This window comes from Microtus pennsylvanicus, chromosome 1 (genome assembly GCF_037038515.1).
Source record: "Microtus pennsylvanicus isolate mMicPen1 chromosome 1, mMicPen1.hap1, whole genome shotgun sequence".
Taxonomy (NCBI): domain Eukaryota; kingdom Metazoa; phylum Chordata; class Mammalia; order Rodentia; family Cricetidae; genus Microtus; species Microtus pennsylvanicus.
The window spans coordinates 155,301,781-155,318,248 of NC_134579.1; the positions used below are offsets into that span (position 1 = coordinate 155,301,781).

Sequence of the window (16,468 nt, forward strand, 5' to 3'; positions counted from 1 at the left end):
GGGCCTGCACCTTGTGGAACCGCGTGGTGCAGACCTGAATGCGGAGGACGCGGCGGGTGTCACTGGGACGCGAAAACTTCCGGGAGCCGCTGTCACCGCGGGGCGGCCTGGGGAAGTCAGCAGCGCAGTGGCGGGAACCGCAGCCCGGCGGCCCTGGAACCTCCCAGGTCAGAGGAGCTGCGGGGCTGGGACCCAGGAGGGAAGGGACCAGGGGTGTGAGCAGTTACTCTGCTGTGCACAATTAAGCCGGCTCTGAAATTCTGCTGTGGATGTCTTCCCTTATCGATAAATTTTATGTAATAAGACTGGACCAGTCCTGATTCTTTTTTATTGATGTTTATTTCCAAAATATTACTATAAAAATAATATGGTAGAGTATTTGAATTTATGTGTTGATATTTGCAAACACGGTTCTCTTTGCTACGGTGGAAAAGGCCAGGCTTTTAAAAATTGTGTTTATCCCTGCTAACTTCTACGTTAAACCACTTCCCTATTCAACAGAATGGCATAGAATTAGGGACTTTGACTCTTGGAGCGCTTTTATATATTCATCAAGGAAAGAACGCCTGCGAATGTAATTGAATGGGAAAGTATAGTTTTTTGCAATTTCCATAGTTATGACTGTAAACATATAAAAGAAAACTTTTTATCCACCATTATTTTTTTCATCTGAGATGTATGGACTGTAATGTAAATACAGCTTTCTGAAAAATGTTTTGACATGCTTGGAGGCATACACCTTTAGTCCCACCACTGGGGAGGCAAAGACGACCAGAGACCTCAGTGAGTTGGAGGCCAGCATGGTTTCCATATTGAGTTCCAGGACAGTCAGAGCTTCATAGTGAGACCCTATGTCAAAAAAAAATAAAAAATAAAAATAAAGGTAATGTGCAACTTAGAGCCTGAAAAAGCATACTATGCGTTTTTATGGCATTAAGTCACCATATTTTAACAGTTAGAAAGGGCATTAAAAGCCACCTGGTGGTGGTGGCAACGCCTTTAATTCCAGCATCTGGGAAACAGAGACAGGTGGATCTTGGCATTTCTTGCCAGCCTAGTCTACAGAGCAAGAATAGAATTAGGTTAAGGATAGCTGGGGCTGCACAGAGGAACCCTATGTTGGATGCATCTGAGGAAAAAAAAAAATGAAAAGGTATTGTTTAGGATAGTACTAAATACATCTCTTAAATTATAATCACTCATCTATATCAGAAAAATGTCTACAATAGTCTTTCCTCTCCTCTCCTTATTCAAAGAAAAGCACTGTCCCTAGATGACCAAACTGCTGTTCTTCTGTTCTTTCTAACTGTTGTGTTTTATTTTGTGGTCTGTTGATACCAGTGGTGTGACTGGACTTCTCCCAGGAGAAGGGTCATACCTGGACTCGGCTCAGGGGTCTTTGCTCAGAGACTGGATGTTGCAGAGCTGCAGCAGTCTGGTTTCTGTGGGTGAGAATAGTTTGCTTGTAGTCGCTCATATTCCTCCTTAGGGTTTCTCAACAAAGTACTCTGCAAGTGTGTGTCCCTTTGAGAGGTGCGAGGCTTCCGTCATATTGGGTCCGTGATAAATTGTGAACATCACTAGTGTATAATAATCTCATACCAGTTATTCAGTTCCATTTCTGTCCCTGAGATTTGACTGATCTCTGACTAGAAGGGGCATTCAAGTGACACTAACTGAAAATGCTTTCTGAATATTTTGAGTGTGCTGACCCTGCAGGACAACTGGGGAATCATTTGTAGAATCCTTTATTTAGTTTTCCCTCTATCCACGGAGCAATTCTGTGTGAGAAATCTTTGTGCTTTCTGAAGAATCTTTCTCATGTGCAGGGCTCACTGATCACCCAGACCGGCTCACCTGTGGAGCAGAACAAAGACGCCTGAAAGGTGAAGAGGAAGGAGAGAGTAGCTAAGGATCCAGGTATGGTGGAGAGATTGATGAAGGGATGGAAAGGGGCTCAAGATAATGTGTAAGTGGGACATACAATCAGTTTGCCACATTCTGTTTTACTAGAAAAAATTCCAGAGACTGGGAAAGAGCTCCTCGGAATTGCCCTAGTGTGTAGGCAGAGACTGCTTATTCATTTCCCAGGTGCCCAGACCCAAATATAATTACACAGAAACTATATTAATTATAACACTTCTTGGCCAATTAGCTCATGCATATTTCTAGCTAATTCTTAACATCTTGAATTAACCCATTTCTATTAATCTATGTATCGCCATGTGGTTCTCTAGCATCTCTCTTTTGACAGCTAAATGGCATCTGACTCTTCCTTCTTTTCTCCTCTGTCTCTGCTTGAAATTCCTGCCTTGCTCTATTCTGCTCTGCCATAGGCCGAAGGAGCTTCTTTATTAATCAATGATAACAAAACACATTTACATTATACAGAGGGAAATCCCACATCACCTCCCCTTTTCTGTCTAAATAAAAAGGAAGCTTTTAACTTTAACATAGTAAAATTACATATAACAAAAGAGTTATCAAGCAAGAATTATAGTTATAATATTTAGTCCATTTATATTTGTCAAATTAAGGAAAATATTATCTATCCTATCTTTGTGAGTCTAAAGTTTTATATCAAATTTATCTTTTATAATTATAACTATCTTTCTTAAACTTTGTCAAAGACTCCAGAAGGATATAGTATTACCTAAGTAAACAGGAAGTGCATTATAAGCAACTTCCAAAACACTAGAATTGACAGAGACATCACACTGCCCGGACAGTTACCCAAAGTTCTGTATGTTGCAGCATCCATCTTCAGCCTACAGAATGGTGCCTATGGATACTATGTGCCTGTAGGCTGAAGATGGAGAGTGCCTGTGAGTGATGGATAGTGGTTATAGGTTCTTCTCCAAGATCTATGGCTCCACTAACCCCAATGAGACTGGCTAGGTTTCCCTTACTAGTCATGATTTCCCTCTTCTTGGAAGTGTCTTAAGTTCAACTAGTAAGCTGTTGCTTCCCATTTAGATATGTGTACCACTCTTGCATCCTTACGGCTATTGTGCAGTGCAGATCTCTGTTGTGGGTCCTAAGTATTGTAGCTGGATAGGACTGTCGGTTGACTCCCTCCTTTGAAAGTGTGCACGTTAACTTCAGATACCATGAAAGACAGTCCTCAGGCAGGAAGCCGTAAATTCTGATCCATCTTGAGTCCTCTGGCGTCTGTGACTGAAGTGCATAGCTTCTTTCACTCACCTTCTACCTCTGGGAAGCAACCATGAACAAGTGCAGTAACCTGTAATGTTTTGGGAATCTCTTGGACAGATCTGATCAACAATTTCAAAATAGACTTCTCATGTCTGGTGTTGGTGGTTTTGTTAGAAAAATCTATGAATCTTGTGGGAACATTATTATCTCAGATGGGAAATTTTCCTTTACATTCTAAATATGTATGCTTACACAGATTTACAAGTATTGTAGTCATATTTGGTGGATGAATAATATGACTTCTTATGACTTTTTAAACATCCTTACTATTATTTTACCCTCCTTCTCTGTTTACATCTTTCCCTTCTCCATAATTAAATCCCTCCCTGTTTTTCCATTGCCTTTTTTCATCACTTGTTCCATTATTCCCCTCTCTATTACTCATCCACATTCCACAGCACTCTCTTTTTACTTTGTTTGTTTGTTTGTTTTGAGGTTTTTTTTTTTCAAGACAGGGCTTCTCCATATATCTTTGGCTGTGTCGGAACTCAGTTGTAGATGAGGCTGGCCTCCAACTCACAGAGATCTGCCTGCCTATGCCTCCCAAGTGCTGGGATTAAAGGCATGAGCTACCACACCTGGTCTCTTTTTATTTTTCTTGTTACTACAGTCATTCCAGGTTGGATACTGACATCTGAAGATTTGGAGGTAGGAACTTCCTATGAGAGAGAACATGCAGTGACTCTTTCTGGTTCCAGGTTACCTCACTCAATATGATCTTTTACAAGTCCATTCATTTAGCTGCAAAGCTCATGATTTCAATTTTCTGAACAGCTGAATAGTATTCCATAGTGTGTATGTACCACATTTTCACTATCCATTTGTCAGATGAAAGACATTTAGCCTCTTTCCATTTTGTAGCTATTGTGAGTAGAACAGCAATGACCGTGGCTGAGCAGGTATCTGTGGAGTAGGATGTTCAGTCCTTTGAGTATATGCCAAGGAATGGAAACAGCTGGGTCATGTGTTTGAGTTGTTTAACTCACTTGCGTTAACTTACTTGAGGAAATATTATTTAATTGTAGATTCTCCATAATGATTTCCAGGGTGGATAGATATTTTGTTGCTAGGGTTTTTATTCCTTATGTTTTCATTTTTGATATTGTTGTTGGTTGGTTTAATAGTAATATTTCTCTGCTCTGTGAGAATTAGTGATTTGTTATTTTGCCCATGAATGATTACTTCCTAGGTCTCCTGTATTTATCTATTCTTCACATGAAATTTATTATTTCCTATAGTCTCATGGATAAATCCACTGATTCTCTTGTATAAATTTTGCCTCTATTTATTGTTTGCAAAGCTTAGTGAAATCAAACATGTTAACTTAAAAATATCTTGAAATGCAATTAATGTCTCCATCAATTTTAAGATAACTTCCTGGATGCAACAATATTGTTGATGGTGATTTTCTCTTCAAGCTTCAAATGTCGTTCCATGCTCTTGTGGATTTGGAATCATTGTCTGAACACCTGGTCATATTCTATTGCTTGGGTCTTTTCAAGTAGTTTGTCATTCTTCTCCAACAGCTTTCAGTATTAATTTTTGCACTTTCTTTTTGACCCCTTATATAAAAGGGCAGCAAGCCATCTATTCCTTGATTCTGAAAGAAAAACTCAAGAAAAACAGAAAGAAATGGCTGATTCTCCAGTAAGCATGTCCCAGGTCAGTGATCCTATCGACTTTTTTTAAATAGAAATGTTATATATTCAGATATTCCAACTCTTTTGATTTTTTGCTTCTGGTAATTTTTGAATTTTATTATTAAAAATATTCAAAGAAACAACAACACAATCACACACTGCAATTAGCCAGACCTAAGGAATAGGCAACTCAATGTACTTTTATGCGGTTAGAGTCGTCATTGGGAACAGAAGCTCTGCAGCCTAACATGGGATTTTATATTTTTGTTATTGAATATATTTTTATGAACTTATCTACCATGAAAAAAAAATCTGTGGCAGAATTAGAGCTAGAAAGGCAATTAGCTTTATATCCTGTGTGATCATTACCTGCATTCAATCCTACCTCAACCCTGGTATTTAACCTGTCTTGTTCTCTTTTCTCCATGTTTTATTGTGCCCACATATACATTCTTTCCATATACACATAATATTGGCTAGATTCTGCATATGAGGAAAAATGTGGTTTCTTCTATCTGACGCTGTATAGCCTCATTTAATATTACACATTTGAAGTCCATCCATTTTCCTGCAAATTTTTATTACATGTTTCTCTTTAGCTAGATAGTATTTCATTTTATATAAATACCATTTCATTATCCATTTATCTTTTGATAATTAGGTAGCTTCTAATATTTTACTGTGGTGAATGCAGAAGCAGTAAACATGGGTGTAAATATCTCTATATTGGGGTGTAGATTTCTCCAGCTATGTTCCCAGGATTGATGTTGCTGGGTCATATGTTAATTCTCTCTTCAAGTTTTTCAATAATGTACAAACTGATTTCCATAATGACTGTATTAATTTACATTCCCCCACATACACCAACAGTTTATGAGGCTTCCTTTCTCTCCTCATCCTCTCTAACATTTGTCAGATTGGTTGATGACAGCCATTCTCTACCTAGAGTGATGCAGTATTTCAATGTAGTTTTAGTTTGTGTTTCCGTGATGGCATTTTAGGGATCCTGAACACTTTTTGCAGTATTTATTGGCCATTTGTGTATATGTCTTTGAAATTTGTCTTTCAGTTCATTTGCCCATTTGTTTATTGGCACTTCTATTTCCTTGGTATTTAATTTTCGTAATTGTTTGTAAATTATATATATGAGCCCCTATCCAAAGTGTCACAGATTCTCTCCTGCTCTGTAGGTGTCTGTGTGCTCTCTGATTATTCCTTTTGATGGACAGAAACTCTTGCTTTTCATGTTGTTCCATCTATTGACACTTGGGTCAGTTCCTGTGCTGTTGGTGTTCATTGTAATCAATAAGTCCTTGCCCATCCCAATATCCTCATGGGTATTCCCTAAGTTTTCAAGGTTTCTGTGTGTTTCTGGTTTTAAATAAGGGTTTTGATACATTTTGAATAGATTTTTATATAAATGAAAGATGAGAATCTAATTTCATTCTTCTCCTCAATCCAGTTTTGCCAGCACCAGATGTTGAAAAGGCAATATTTTTTTTTAAAAATAAGTTTTTAGCCAGGCGGTGGTGCACGCCTTTAATCCCAGCATTTGGGAGGCAGAGGCGGGTGGATCTCTGTGAGTTCGAGGCCAGCCTGGTCTACAAGAGCTAGTTCCAGGACAGGCTCCAAAGCTACAGAGAAACCCTGTCTCGGAAAAAAAAAAAAGAAAGAAAATAAGTTTTTATTGATTCATTGTGAATTTCACACCATGCAACCCAGTCCCTCTGTATCTACCTTTCACCCTTTGAATATCACCCACAAAGGAAAATTTAAAAAGAAATAAAAGAAAGAAAAGTAAAAAAAAAAAATTTTTTAATTACAATAATAATAGCCAGACAGTGGTGGCACACTTAGGACGCAGAGACAGGTTGCTCTCTGTGATTTCAAGTCTTGCCTGGTCAACAGAGCAAGTTCCAGAACTGACTCCAAAGCTACAGAGAAAGCCTGTCTCGAAAAACAAAACAAAAAGCAGTAGTAATGATAATAATAATGCAAAAACAAACAAACAGAAAAGAACACTTTGGTCCTCCATCTTTCCCACCTCTCCATCATCTCTTTATTTGTCTTGTGGCATTGGGAGCTGTGCTGTGGCACTTAGTAGACCCTTTTGTCCAAACAGCTTTATTTGCGGTTGTTCATTCTATATTGGGTTGTTGGTTATATTTATTCTGGTACACCATCGGTATTGGACCTTCACCAAAACACTGTCCAACGTCATGGTGATCCTGAGTTTATGGTTTGTCAGGACCACCCCCTTCACTCATTCCAGCAAAGCATAGAGGGTAGATGTTGGGGTGGCCAACTCAAAGCACTAGATGTGTGCCTGGGAGGTAGCTCTGTTCTCACTCCAGACTTCTGGTACCACCCCTCTCAGGTAATGGGTGGGGCCAGCTTTCCCAATTGTTGGGGGGGGGTCTCCACTATGAGTGGCAGAGCCATGTTCCTCAGGACTCTACCCTGTGAAGAACAGGGCCAGTGAGGAGCTTTGCTGGCTTAGCACAGCCCTTGGACTTCAACAGGCACAGTTTGCATGGTCCTGCTGCAGTTGAGGTCTGTGATGATGTTCTTGGGTGTAGATTAAGATTGCAGTCTGCTTGCATTTCTCTTTGGTGTTTAATATCACCATGTGTTTGTTGACAGCTGCCATCTATTTGTCTCAGGAGAATTGCTGCTCACATCACTCACTTGGTTGGGATGCTCAATGGTAACTTCCCAAACCAGAAGTTTTTTGTTTTTGTCATTCTGAGACACAGTTTCTTTGTGTAGCTCTGGCTGCTCCTAGAACTAGCACTGTAGACCAGGCTGAGAGGTTTGCCTCTGCTGCCAATGCTGGGATTAAAGGCAAGTACCTGGCTTGAGATCAGGATTTTTTATTTCTTTTTTTCTTTTTTGCCCCAAACAAGATCCCACTGTGCAGCTCTTTCTGGCTGGAACTCATTATGAAGCATTATGTGGAATTCATCAGGAATAGTGTCTTAAGGCATTGACTGACTGATGTGCATAATCCATCACATTTGGGGCAGAAGGAACATTCTTCATGATTACTTTGCCCTAATCAGTTCCTCTGAGAGCAATGGCTCTGTTCCCCGCTGAAGCTGCATTGTTTTAAAGTGGAGATCTCAGAAATGGACTTTGACCCTCAGGTTTGCTTTTCTGTTTCTGAATCGTGTCTCAAACAGAATATATCACCACTTTCCATCTCTAGAGAAATAAAGAAAGAACCATGAACACTAATAACCTCAAATCTGTTAGACAGTACAGCATAAGTAATAACAAGAACACATTGAAGACTACAAAATTCAGATAGAGTAGCTCAGATTTTCTCATGAGCCATTACATTTGCAGAACACTGAAAGGTGACAATAATTTTATAGAATTTAATATCTTCATTAACTTATAGGAAATTGATGTCACTCCAGACTGCATCCAAAGTTACTACACTTATGTGTACATGCTGAGCTGCAACTTCAATATTATTTGATGTTTTTGGACTTCCCTCAATTTTTACAACACTTTTAGAGTAAAATACTCTTCAAATCCTCTGAAATTGTTAGTTTTCTAAGTTGCCTGAGGTCTCTTTCTTTCTTTTTCTTTTTTCTTTTCTTTTCTTTTTTTTTTTTTTTGTGTGTGTGTGTGTGTGTGTGTGTGTGTGTGTTTTCCAAGACAGGGCTTCTCTGTACCTTTTGAGGCTGTCCTGGAACTACACCCTTTGTAGACAGGCTGCCCTTGAACTCACAGAGATTCATCTGCTGCCACCTCCCAAGTGCTAGAAGTAAAGATGTGTACCACCACAGTCCAGCTCCTGAGGCCAATTTCTTAAGAAAATTTTAGATTTTATCAAATGTGGCTGATGTGGATTTTTCTATCTACTGCTACTGGCTCAAATATTCTTATAAAAATAATCCCATAGACTACTTAGCATGTTGATGTTAAAATTGACAATGGGCAGTGTTGTTGCACTCTGTTATTATGAAAAAAACCAACAAATTTCTTTGCCTATAAAGTCAATCATAAATTTTGTCTTCCATACGTGCCCCCCCTTTTTTTTCCATAGGATGAAATTGGATCTAGAGTTTAAACATCCCAGCTGAACCTGTTAGAATATAGTCATGTAAGGCCCAAGTACAGAGAGAATTGATTCATGTCAGTATTTTTAGCATGGTCTACAGGTCCAGCATTTAAAACATATTTCTTCCTCACAAATTTTCCTTCTGAGATTTGTACACTGTGATCCTCTGCAATATAACACAGGATGCATAACAGATAGACAACCTTGTCTAGATCTTGTGTGTCTTATTGCAAGGATATGCTTGTGAGACTCTTATGTCATCCTATTTTCACAGAATTAGAACATTCCTTATAGAATGTGACTATATTAGAAGTCATCTTTCTGAGGAATTGTCTTCACTCATCCCAAGTTTCCTTAAGTCAAGGAAAGCACTCTGTCCAGGATCACCTGCTCAAACTGTACTTTTTTGTTTCAGGGTCTGTTGACTTTCAGGGATGTGACTGTGGACTTCCCTCAGGAGGAGTGGGAATGCCTGGACTCTGCTCAGAGGGCTTTGTACATTGATGTAATGTTGGAGAATTATAGCAACCTGATCTCTGTGGGTAAGAATATTTTGCTTCTAGAATTCATAATTTCGTGCTTTGTATGTACCTACTGAGTTAGGTTATAAACTCTTTGTTAAGCTCTCTTGGAAATAACGGGAGACCAGGGAGTGTTTGGTGGTAGGAAAGAACTTTTTCATGCTATTTAACTTTTTCTTTTCATTTTCCATGTTAGCGGTGTCATGCATCACACCTCAGTTGGTTCCACAATGCATTCAGAAACTTAGTATGGTATAAAGTTTATACTCATATCTTAAAGTTCGTTGAGATATGCAAACTGAAAGTTCTCCCTAAATACGCTCAAGATTGTGACAAGAAACAGCAATTGGAAGTCATTCTTGGTTTTTTGGTTTTTTTTTTGTTTTGTTTTGTTTTTCAAGACAGGGTTTCTCTGTGGAAGTCATTCTTGGATTCCTCTACTTTGTGTTTTCTTTATGTACTAAGTACAATATTGTGTTAGACATTTGTATTTTTTCTAAAAATTCTAGCATGAGTCATAGGCTGACTCACAGAACATGAGTATTGTATGCAAGGCCTAGTCACCCCTCTGGAGCAAATGAAATGGCCCTGGGATGTGGAGAGGAGAGAGTAGCCACAACTAGAATGGGCTCGTGAGTGAGCAGGACAACAGTGATGACTACCAGTGAAAGGGAAAGCAAGAGCTGAGAATGTGTTTGCAATATTCAATTCCTTGTAAAAGGATTCCTGATCATTTCACTTAGTATAGCGTCTAGTCCCAGGATGCAACCCATCTGTTGTAATAACTGTTAAAAGGCATTGTGTCTATTGCCCCTGAGTTTTGGTGATAATACTAGTACAAAATGCAATTTTATTTGACAATGCTGACATCAGATTGGAATAATTTTACAAAATTTTAAATCTAATGGGAGTCTATTAAGTAGGATTATTCTTTAATTGCCATCCTTGTATTATTATCCCCGTGTTACATCTTTCGTTTTATTGCCAGTGGAAAATACACAGACACCCTTCTAGGAAATAATCTCAGGAGTCAGTGTACAGAGTGGACCTGAGAATAGTCCTATGAGGAAATTTAAGAAACACAGCAGTGTGTGGAGGTCAGGCAGTAGAGAATAGACATAAGCAATAGCTGCCCATGACAGCCCTGCCTCAAACAATCTGAGCTGTCTGTCAGAATACTGTCTTTGCATCCATTACTTTTGAAGAATAATGTTTTTTTTTCTCAAGAAAGAAATAAACCCTGTGATGCTTTTAAATAAGACTTTAAAGGAATTGGATCTTCAGAACAGTACTCCTTATTGTCTGTCACTTAGTAAGTGTAAATACTCTGAACCTGGGATTGGATTAAACTCTTCTTCATCTGTTTCTAACAAGAAACACTTAAACGTAGAGTCATACATTCTAAATATAATTAGTCAGTGAGCTCTATCTCAAAGCTAATTAATGATTTCTAAGTTCTTGATCCATCTTGTCCCATTAGACATTTTCTATAAGGATGGGATATCTATTATTAATTACATACCATTGAAGCTTGTCTAACTGCTTTGTGACAATAGATAAAATTATAGTGAGAGAAAAATATTTAAGTAGTTGCTGATTGACTTAAGAGAGAACTTAATCATTTATCAAATGTTTAATCTTGAAACAAGTCCTATAAACTGAACTGTATTCATTTTCAGAGAACTATTACATATGTGATACTGCCCATCAACATGTGAAGACCGAAAAGGAGTCTTTTGAGTGTAATGAACTTGGCAAAGTGCTTCATGACCCCTCCACAAGTGCTTTTTATAAAACAAGTGGAACTACAGAAAACTCCAGTAACTACACATGCACTAACCCCAGGGATTCTTCTATTGACTCATCAAACATAGATAGACATGAAAGCATCCACACTGGAGAAGAGCCTTACAAATCTAAAGACTGTGAGAAATCTCAAAATTTGTGTTCCAGCATTACTCAAGATCAGAGACTCTACACTGCAAACAAAGAACACAGGCAAGGAGAATACGATGACTATTTCAGCTCTACATGCAGTCTTTTGCAACAACCAATCTACATTGGAGAGACACCATACCAGTGTGAGAAATGTGGGAAATCCTTCAGGACCGCCTCACACCTCTCTGTACATCAGAGAATACATACTGGAAAGAAACCCTACAAGTGCAACGATTGTGACAAATCCTATAACCAGTGGGCAAATCTTAAAACACATCAAAGACTTCATACGGGGGAGAAACTTTGCAAATGCAAAGAATGTGGAAAGTCCTTTCCTCAGTTCTCAGCACTTAAAAGCCACCAGAAAACGCATACAGGAGAGAAGCCTTACAAATGTATGGAATGTGACAAATCCTTTGCCCACTGTTCCAGTTTCAGGAGACATCAGAAAATCCATACTGATGAGGAACATTGCAGTTGTCAAGAATGTGGCAAGGTCTTTCATCAGCTATCACATCTTAAAAGCCATTACAGACTCCATAGTGGAGAGAAGCCTTACAAATGCAATGAGTGTGACAGATCCTTTCCTCACTATTCATCACTTAGATGGCATCAGAAAACTCATTCTCTAGAGACATTTTACAAATGCAAAGAATGTGGTAAGTCCTTTCTTGAAATATCACATCTTAACAGACATTACAGAATCCATACTGGTGAGAAGCCTTACAAATGTGAGGTATGTGACAAATCCTTTACTGTGAATTCAACTCTTAGAACACATCAGAAAATTCATACTGGAGAGAAATCATACAAATGTATGGAATGTGACAAATCCTTTACCCGGGACTCACATCTTAGAAGACATCAGAGTGTTCATACTGGAGAGCGACCTTACAGTTGTAAAGAATGTGACAAATCTTTTACTACATGCACATATCTTAGAGAACATCAGAAAATTCATACTGGAGAAAAACCTTACAAATGTGGAGAATGTGACATGTCTTTTATCCAACGTTCAAATCTTAGAACACATCAGAGAGTACATACTGGAGAAAAACCTTACAGATGTAAGGAATGTGGCAAATATTTAACTACACGGTCAACTCTTAGAGAACATCAGAAAATTCATACTGGAGAGAAACTGTACAAATGTATGGAATGTGATAAATTCTTTACCCATAACTCACAGCTTAGAACACATCAGAGAGTCCATACTGGAGAGAGACCTTATATTTGTAAGGAATGTGACAAATCTTTTACCACATGCTCATATCTTAGAGCACATCAGAAAATTCATACTGGAGAGAATGTCTACAAATGCAAAGACTGTGACATGTCCTTTCTCCAGAATTTTAGTCTTAAAATACATCAAAAAATTCATGCTGGAGAGAAACGTTATAAGTGCAAAGATTGTGACATATTTTTTAATCAGATTTCAGATCTTAGAACACATCAGAAAGTCCATGCTGGAGAGAGACCTTACAAATGCCTGGAATGTGACAAAACCTTTACCTACATGTCTAATCTTAGAACACATCAGATAGTTCACACTGGAGAGAGACATTACAGATGTAAGGAATGTAACAAATCTTTTACTGGCTGCTCATATCTTAGAGCACATCAGAAAATTCATACTGGGGAGAAACTTCACAAGTGCAAAGACTGTGGCATATCCTATACCCACCTTTCAAATCTTAGAAGACATCAGAGAATTCATACTGAAGAGGAAAATACTGTTGTAAATCATGTGACATAGCATTTATATGGTATTGTTTACTTACAAATCCCAAGAATATACATTATAGAAACCAAGACAAGAAATTTGTGAAAGCTTTTAATGAAGTCTTAAATTCTATAAAATATCACAAATAAAATTCTGCAATAGTAACTGTTTGAATTTTTGTTTGATTTGATTTTTGAGACTGGGTTTCTCTGTAGCTTTGGGGCCTATCCTGGAACTCACTCCGTAGACCAGACTCTGTGTCTGCCTCCCACGTGCTGGGATTAAAGGCATATGCCACCACTACCCAGCTTTTAAAAAATGTGTAGCCTAGGCTGGCCTCAAACACATGATCCTCCTCCCTCCACCCCCTTCACCAAATCCTGCCAGTATCTACCATCACAGCTATGAATTATTTTTAATGTCTGTGGGTGCTTTATCTACAATACTTTCTGTGTACTACATGTTAGTCTGATGCCTATGGAGGCCAGAAGAGGGCATCAGATTCCCTGAAACTGAAGTTTTAGACAGTTGTGAGGAATTGTGTGTGTTGAAAATTGAACACAACACTCTGTACACAAAGCAGTCTTCTTTCCAAACCATTTCTCTAGTCCCTGGGAATAGCTGTAATAAAAAAACATTTGCCTTGTTCAAAAATCTGAAAATTGATAATAATACCAAGCATGGTGGTGCATGTTTTTAATCCTAGCACTCAAGGGGCAAAGGAATAAAGATCTCTGAGTCTGAGGTCATCCTAGGCTACATAGTGAGTTCCTGGACTGCCAGGACTACATAGACCCTGTATCAATAATGTTGATGATGATAATGATGATGATGAAATTACTAATGTAAAAGAAATGTGACTTTAGTTTTCCTTCTAAATGTGCCGTATATCACAAAATTAATAGTTCTGAGTGTAATGGTAAAAATAAAAGTGCTTCCCTGTTCCTGAGGTGCGCGGTCACAGAAATGCTGCAGGTCCCTGAGTGGTGGTAGTGGGCAGAGGGTCATGAGACCATGCTGCAGGTCCCTGAGCAGCAGAGGCAGTGTACAGCAGGTCCCAAAGGCAGCCAGTTCCAGGCAGGGAGCAAGTCCCTGGCAGGGAGCCACACAACAGGTAAGAGACAGAGACATGGATAGGCATGCTATGCAGAGTGAAGTAGGATATTTAGTGGGTTAGGGAAGGAGAAGGGGGACAAGGAAAGGAACAGAAAGGGAGGGGGAGTAGGCAGGGCTTGCCTCTTAAAGGGATAACAGACCATTACACTGAGAAACCATAAAAAAGTATACCTTACATAATCTGTATGTCTTATTGTTCTTGGAAATTACAGTCACCAAATGCATTGAATTTGTAAAGTCCTATACCCACAAAAGAAAATAGAAAATGCTCTAATAAAGTCTCATTTTTTGTTCACTTTCAAAATTCTTCATCCTGGTATCACACCTTACAAATAGCAGAAGATAGAAACTGTAAAGATAGAAGCTGTGTATGTAACATTACAGGCATGACAAACAGTTTAGAAATCCCAAGCACTCTGGATGGTGGTGCCTGCCTTTGTTGAAGAAATTTAGCAGAATCACTATATGGGGTAAATACTGGAATGAAGAGCTGTTTTCTAGAAGCACCCTGACCTTGAAGAATCCTCGTGGAATACAGTAATTGTTTGCTGGAGGGGCCTTGGAGCCATCCCATGACTTTGGTCATAAGATGCCTTGGGTACACCTGAGGCTCTTGTATTATTGTGCATTGCAAAGGATACATAATAAAGTGTACTACAGTTTTTTTGGGGTATGCATGTAAATTATATTAGGAACCTTGATATGAGGAAATACTTTGTGTAACTTTCAATAAATACACTTTTGTACAGCTGTTCTGGGTTCAATCCATCAGAAGAGGCTGGACCTTTTTGCTACCAAACTGCCCTTAAATTTCATCTTGGAGTGCCTTTTCTCTTCAACTGACTATTTGGTGCACCCTAGCATTTGGTGACCAACGATGTGGTGCATGAGGAAAGAAGGGTCCAGGCACCCCAAGACTGGAGATAAAATATGCCCAAAGTAGTAGGCAAGACTCCGGGGTAGGGCTGGAACATGTAGAACTTAAAATCTCCATCTCAGGAGCAGCAACAAATAAAATGGGTCTTGAGACAAAGGACAAATCCAGGAAAGAGAATCTTTCCAGTAGAGAAATGGGGGGAAGGAAGTTTTAAAAGGTATCTCCGCAATAGAGAAAGGTGAGGCAGAAAACTAAAAAAAAAAAAAAAAAAAAAAAAATTAATGGAAAAAGGAGAAATGTTTAATTTTTCCCAATAGAAAAGGGAAAATGTGAAAGAAATTAAGATTTTTTGACTCTCACTCTCAGGCTGCATCTGTTTGTTAACTCTTTCAGGATCAGCCTGCCAGCAGAGAGCAGGGGCATGTGAATTACGAAAAATAACTGGCAGGACTTCCCTGCTGCACCCTGAGCAAGCACAGCCAGCCCAAAGCTTAGAATTGTCTTGTTTATGTGCTTAATTTTGGTTAAAATATTTTTTGTTTTTTCCTCAAGAGTAAGAATAACTCAATATTAAAGGTCCCTTAATGGGAAATTTTTTTTGTTTTTCTCTAGTAATGAGAATAACTCATCAATGAGCGCTTCATGGTAGAAAGAAAAAGTCCAACTTCTAGTAAAAAACGATTATACATAGGGCGTATAGTACTAAGTCAATGCTGTTTGAATTACCAGAGTTGTTAGTCACTCATTGTATGGAGGATATTCTCTTTTCTTAATTGTCTAATGAATGATTAATATTTATAATAAATGAACTGAAGAGTCCTTGAAAATAAAGATGTAGATTCCAGAAATATGAGTGTACAAATAAAGAAATATAAAGTTGTAAGCCTAGGAGAATAAGAACAGACTGTCAGCAGCTTTCTCAGCAGCTTGAAGATTAACTGTTAACAGTGGGTTATTTCACTTTAAAATCCATAGCTCTATTTACAAGGCCAAAGCATCTCTCTGCAAACTGAGAGCCAGCCTATGGATATGAGTTGAGTCAACTTTTAGGAAATAGATATAGGACCTCTGTGTTATGCATTATCCCTGCTATGTGAAACTGGCAGCATCAAAGGAAAGACCATGGGGCTTCAGTAAACACTTAAAATACCAGGGAAGACAATAGATTAAGTGCAAACACTAATTTAACTAAAAAAATTCTGTTAATAGAGATTATAAAATAAGGAAATCTGAACAGCCCTGTCCAGACACAGAAGAAGCAAGATGTGACTGTTTCACTGAAAAAGGTACTGAGCCATGTGGCTAACATAGATAAAAATAATGGGCTAATGTAAGTTATAAGAGTTAATAAGAAGCCTGAGCTAA

General features: G+C 38.5%; 2 protein-coding genes across 3 annotated transcripts in view; both read left to right on the forward strand.

The window, feature by feature from the left end:
- LOC142832742 (uncharacterized) overlaps positions 1-16,468 on the forward strand; it is a 196,329-nt gene that overhangs the window by 16,583 nt on the left and 163,278 nt on the right. Inside the window, exon 1 of one of the 2 annotated variants that reach the window (XM_075943505.1) lies at positions 76-167. The exons of the other annotated variant lie outside the window; for it this stretch is intronic. The gene's annotated coding sequence lies outside the window, so the exon portion shown is untranslated. Of the gene's footprint in view, positions 1-75; positions 168-16,468 lie in introns of those variants that run through there. 2 annotated transcript variants of the gene reach the window in all.
- LOC142832837 (uncharacterized) lies at positions 29-15,350 on the forward strand. Its single transcript, XM_075943611.1, has 5 exons — positions 29-167; positions 1,830-1,920; positions 4,791-4,878; positions 9,344-9,470; positions 11,129-15,350. The coding sequence occupies exons 3-5, from the start codon at positions 4,849-4,851 to the stop codon at positions 13,141-13,143; spliced, it is 2,172 nt and encodes a 723-aa protein (XP_075799726.1). The 5' UTR covers positions 29-167; positions 1,830-1,920; positions 4,791-4,848; the 3' UTR covers positions 13,144-15,350.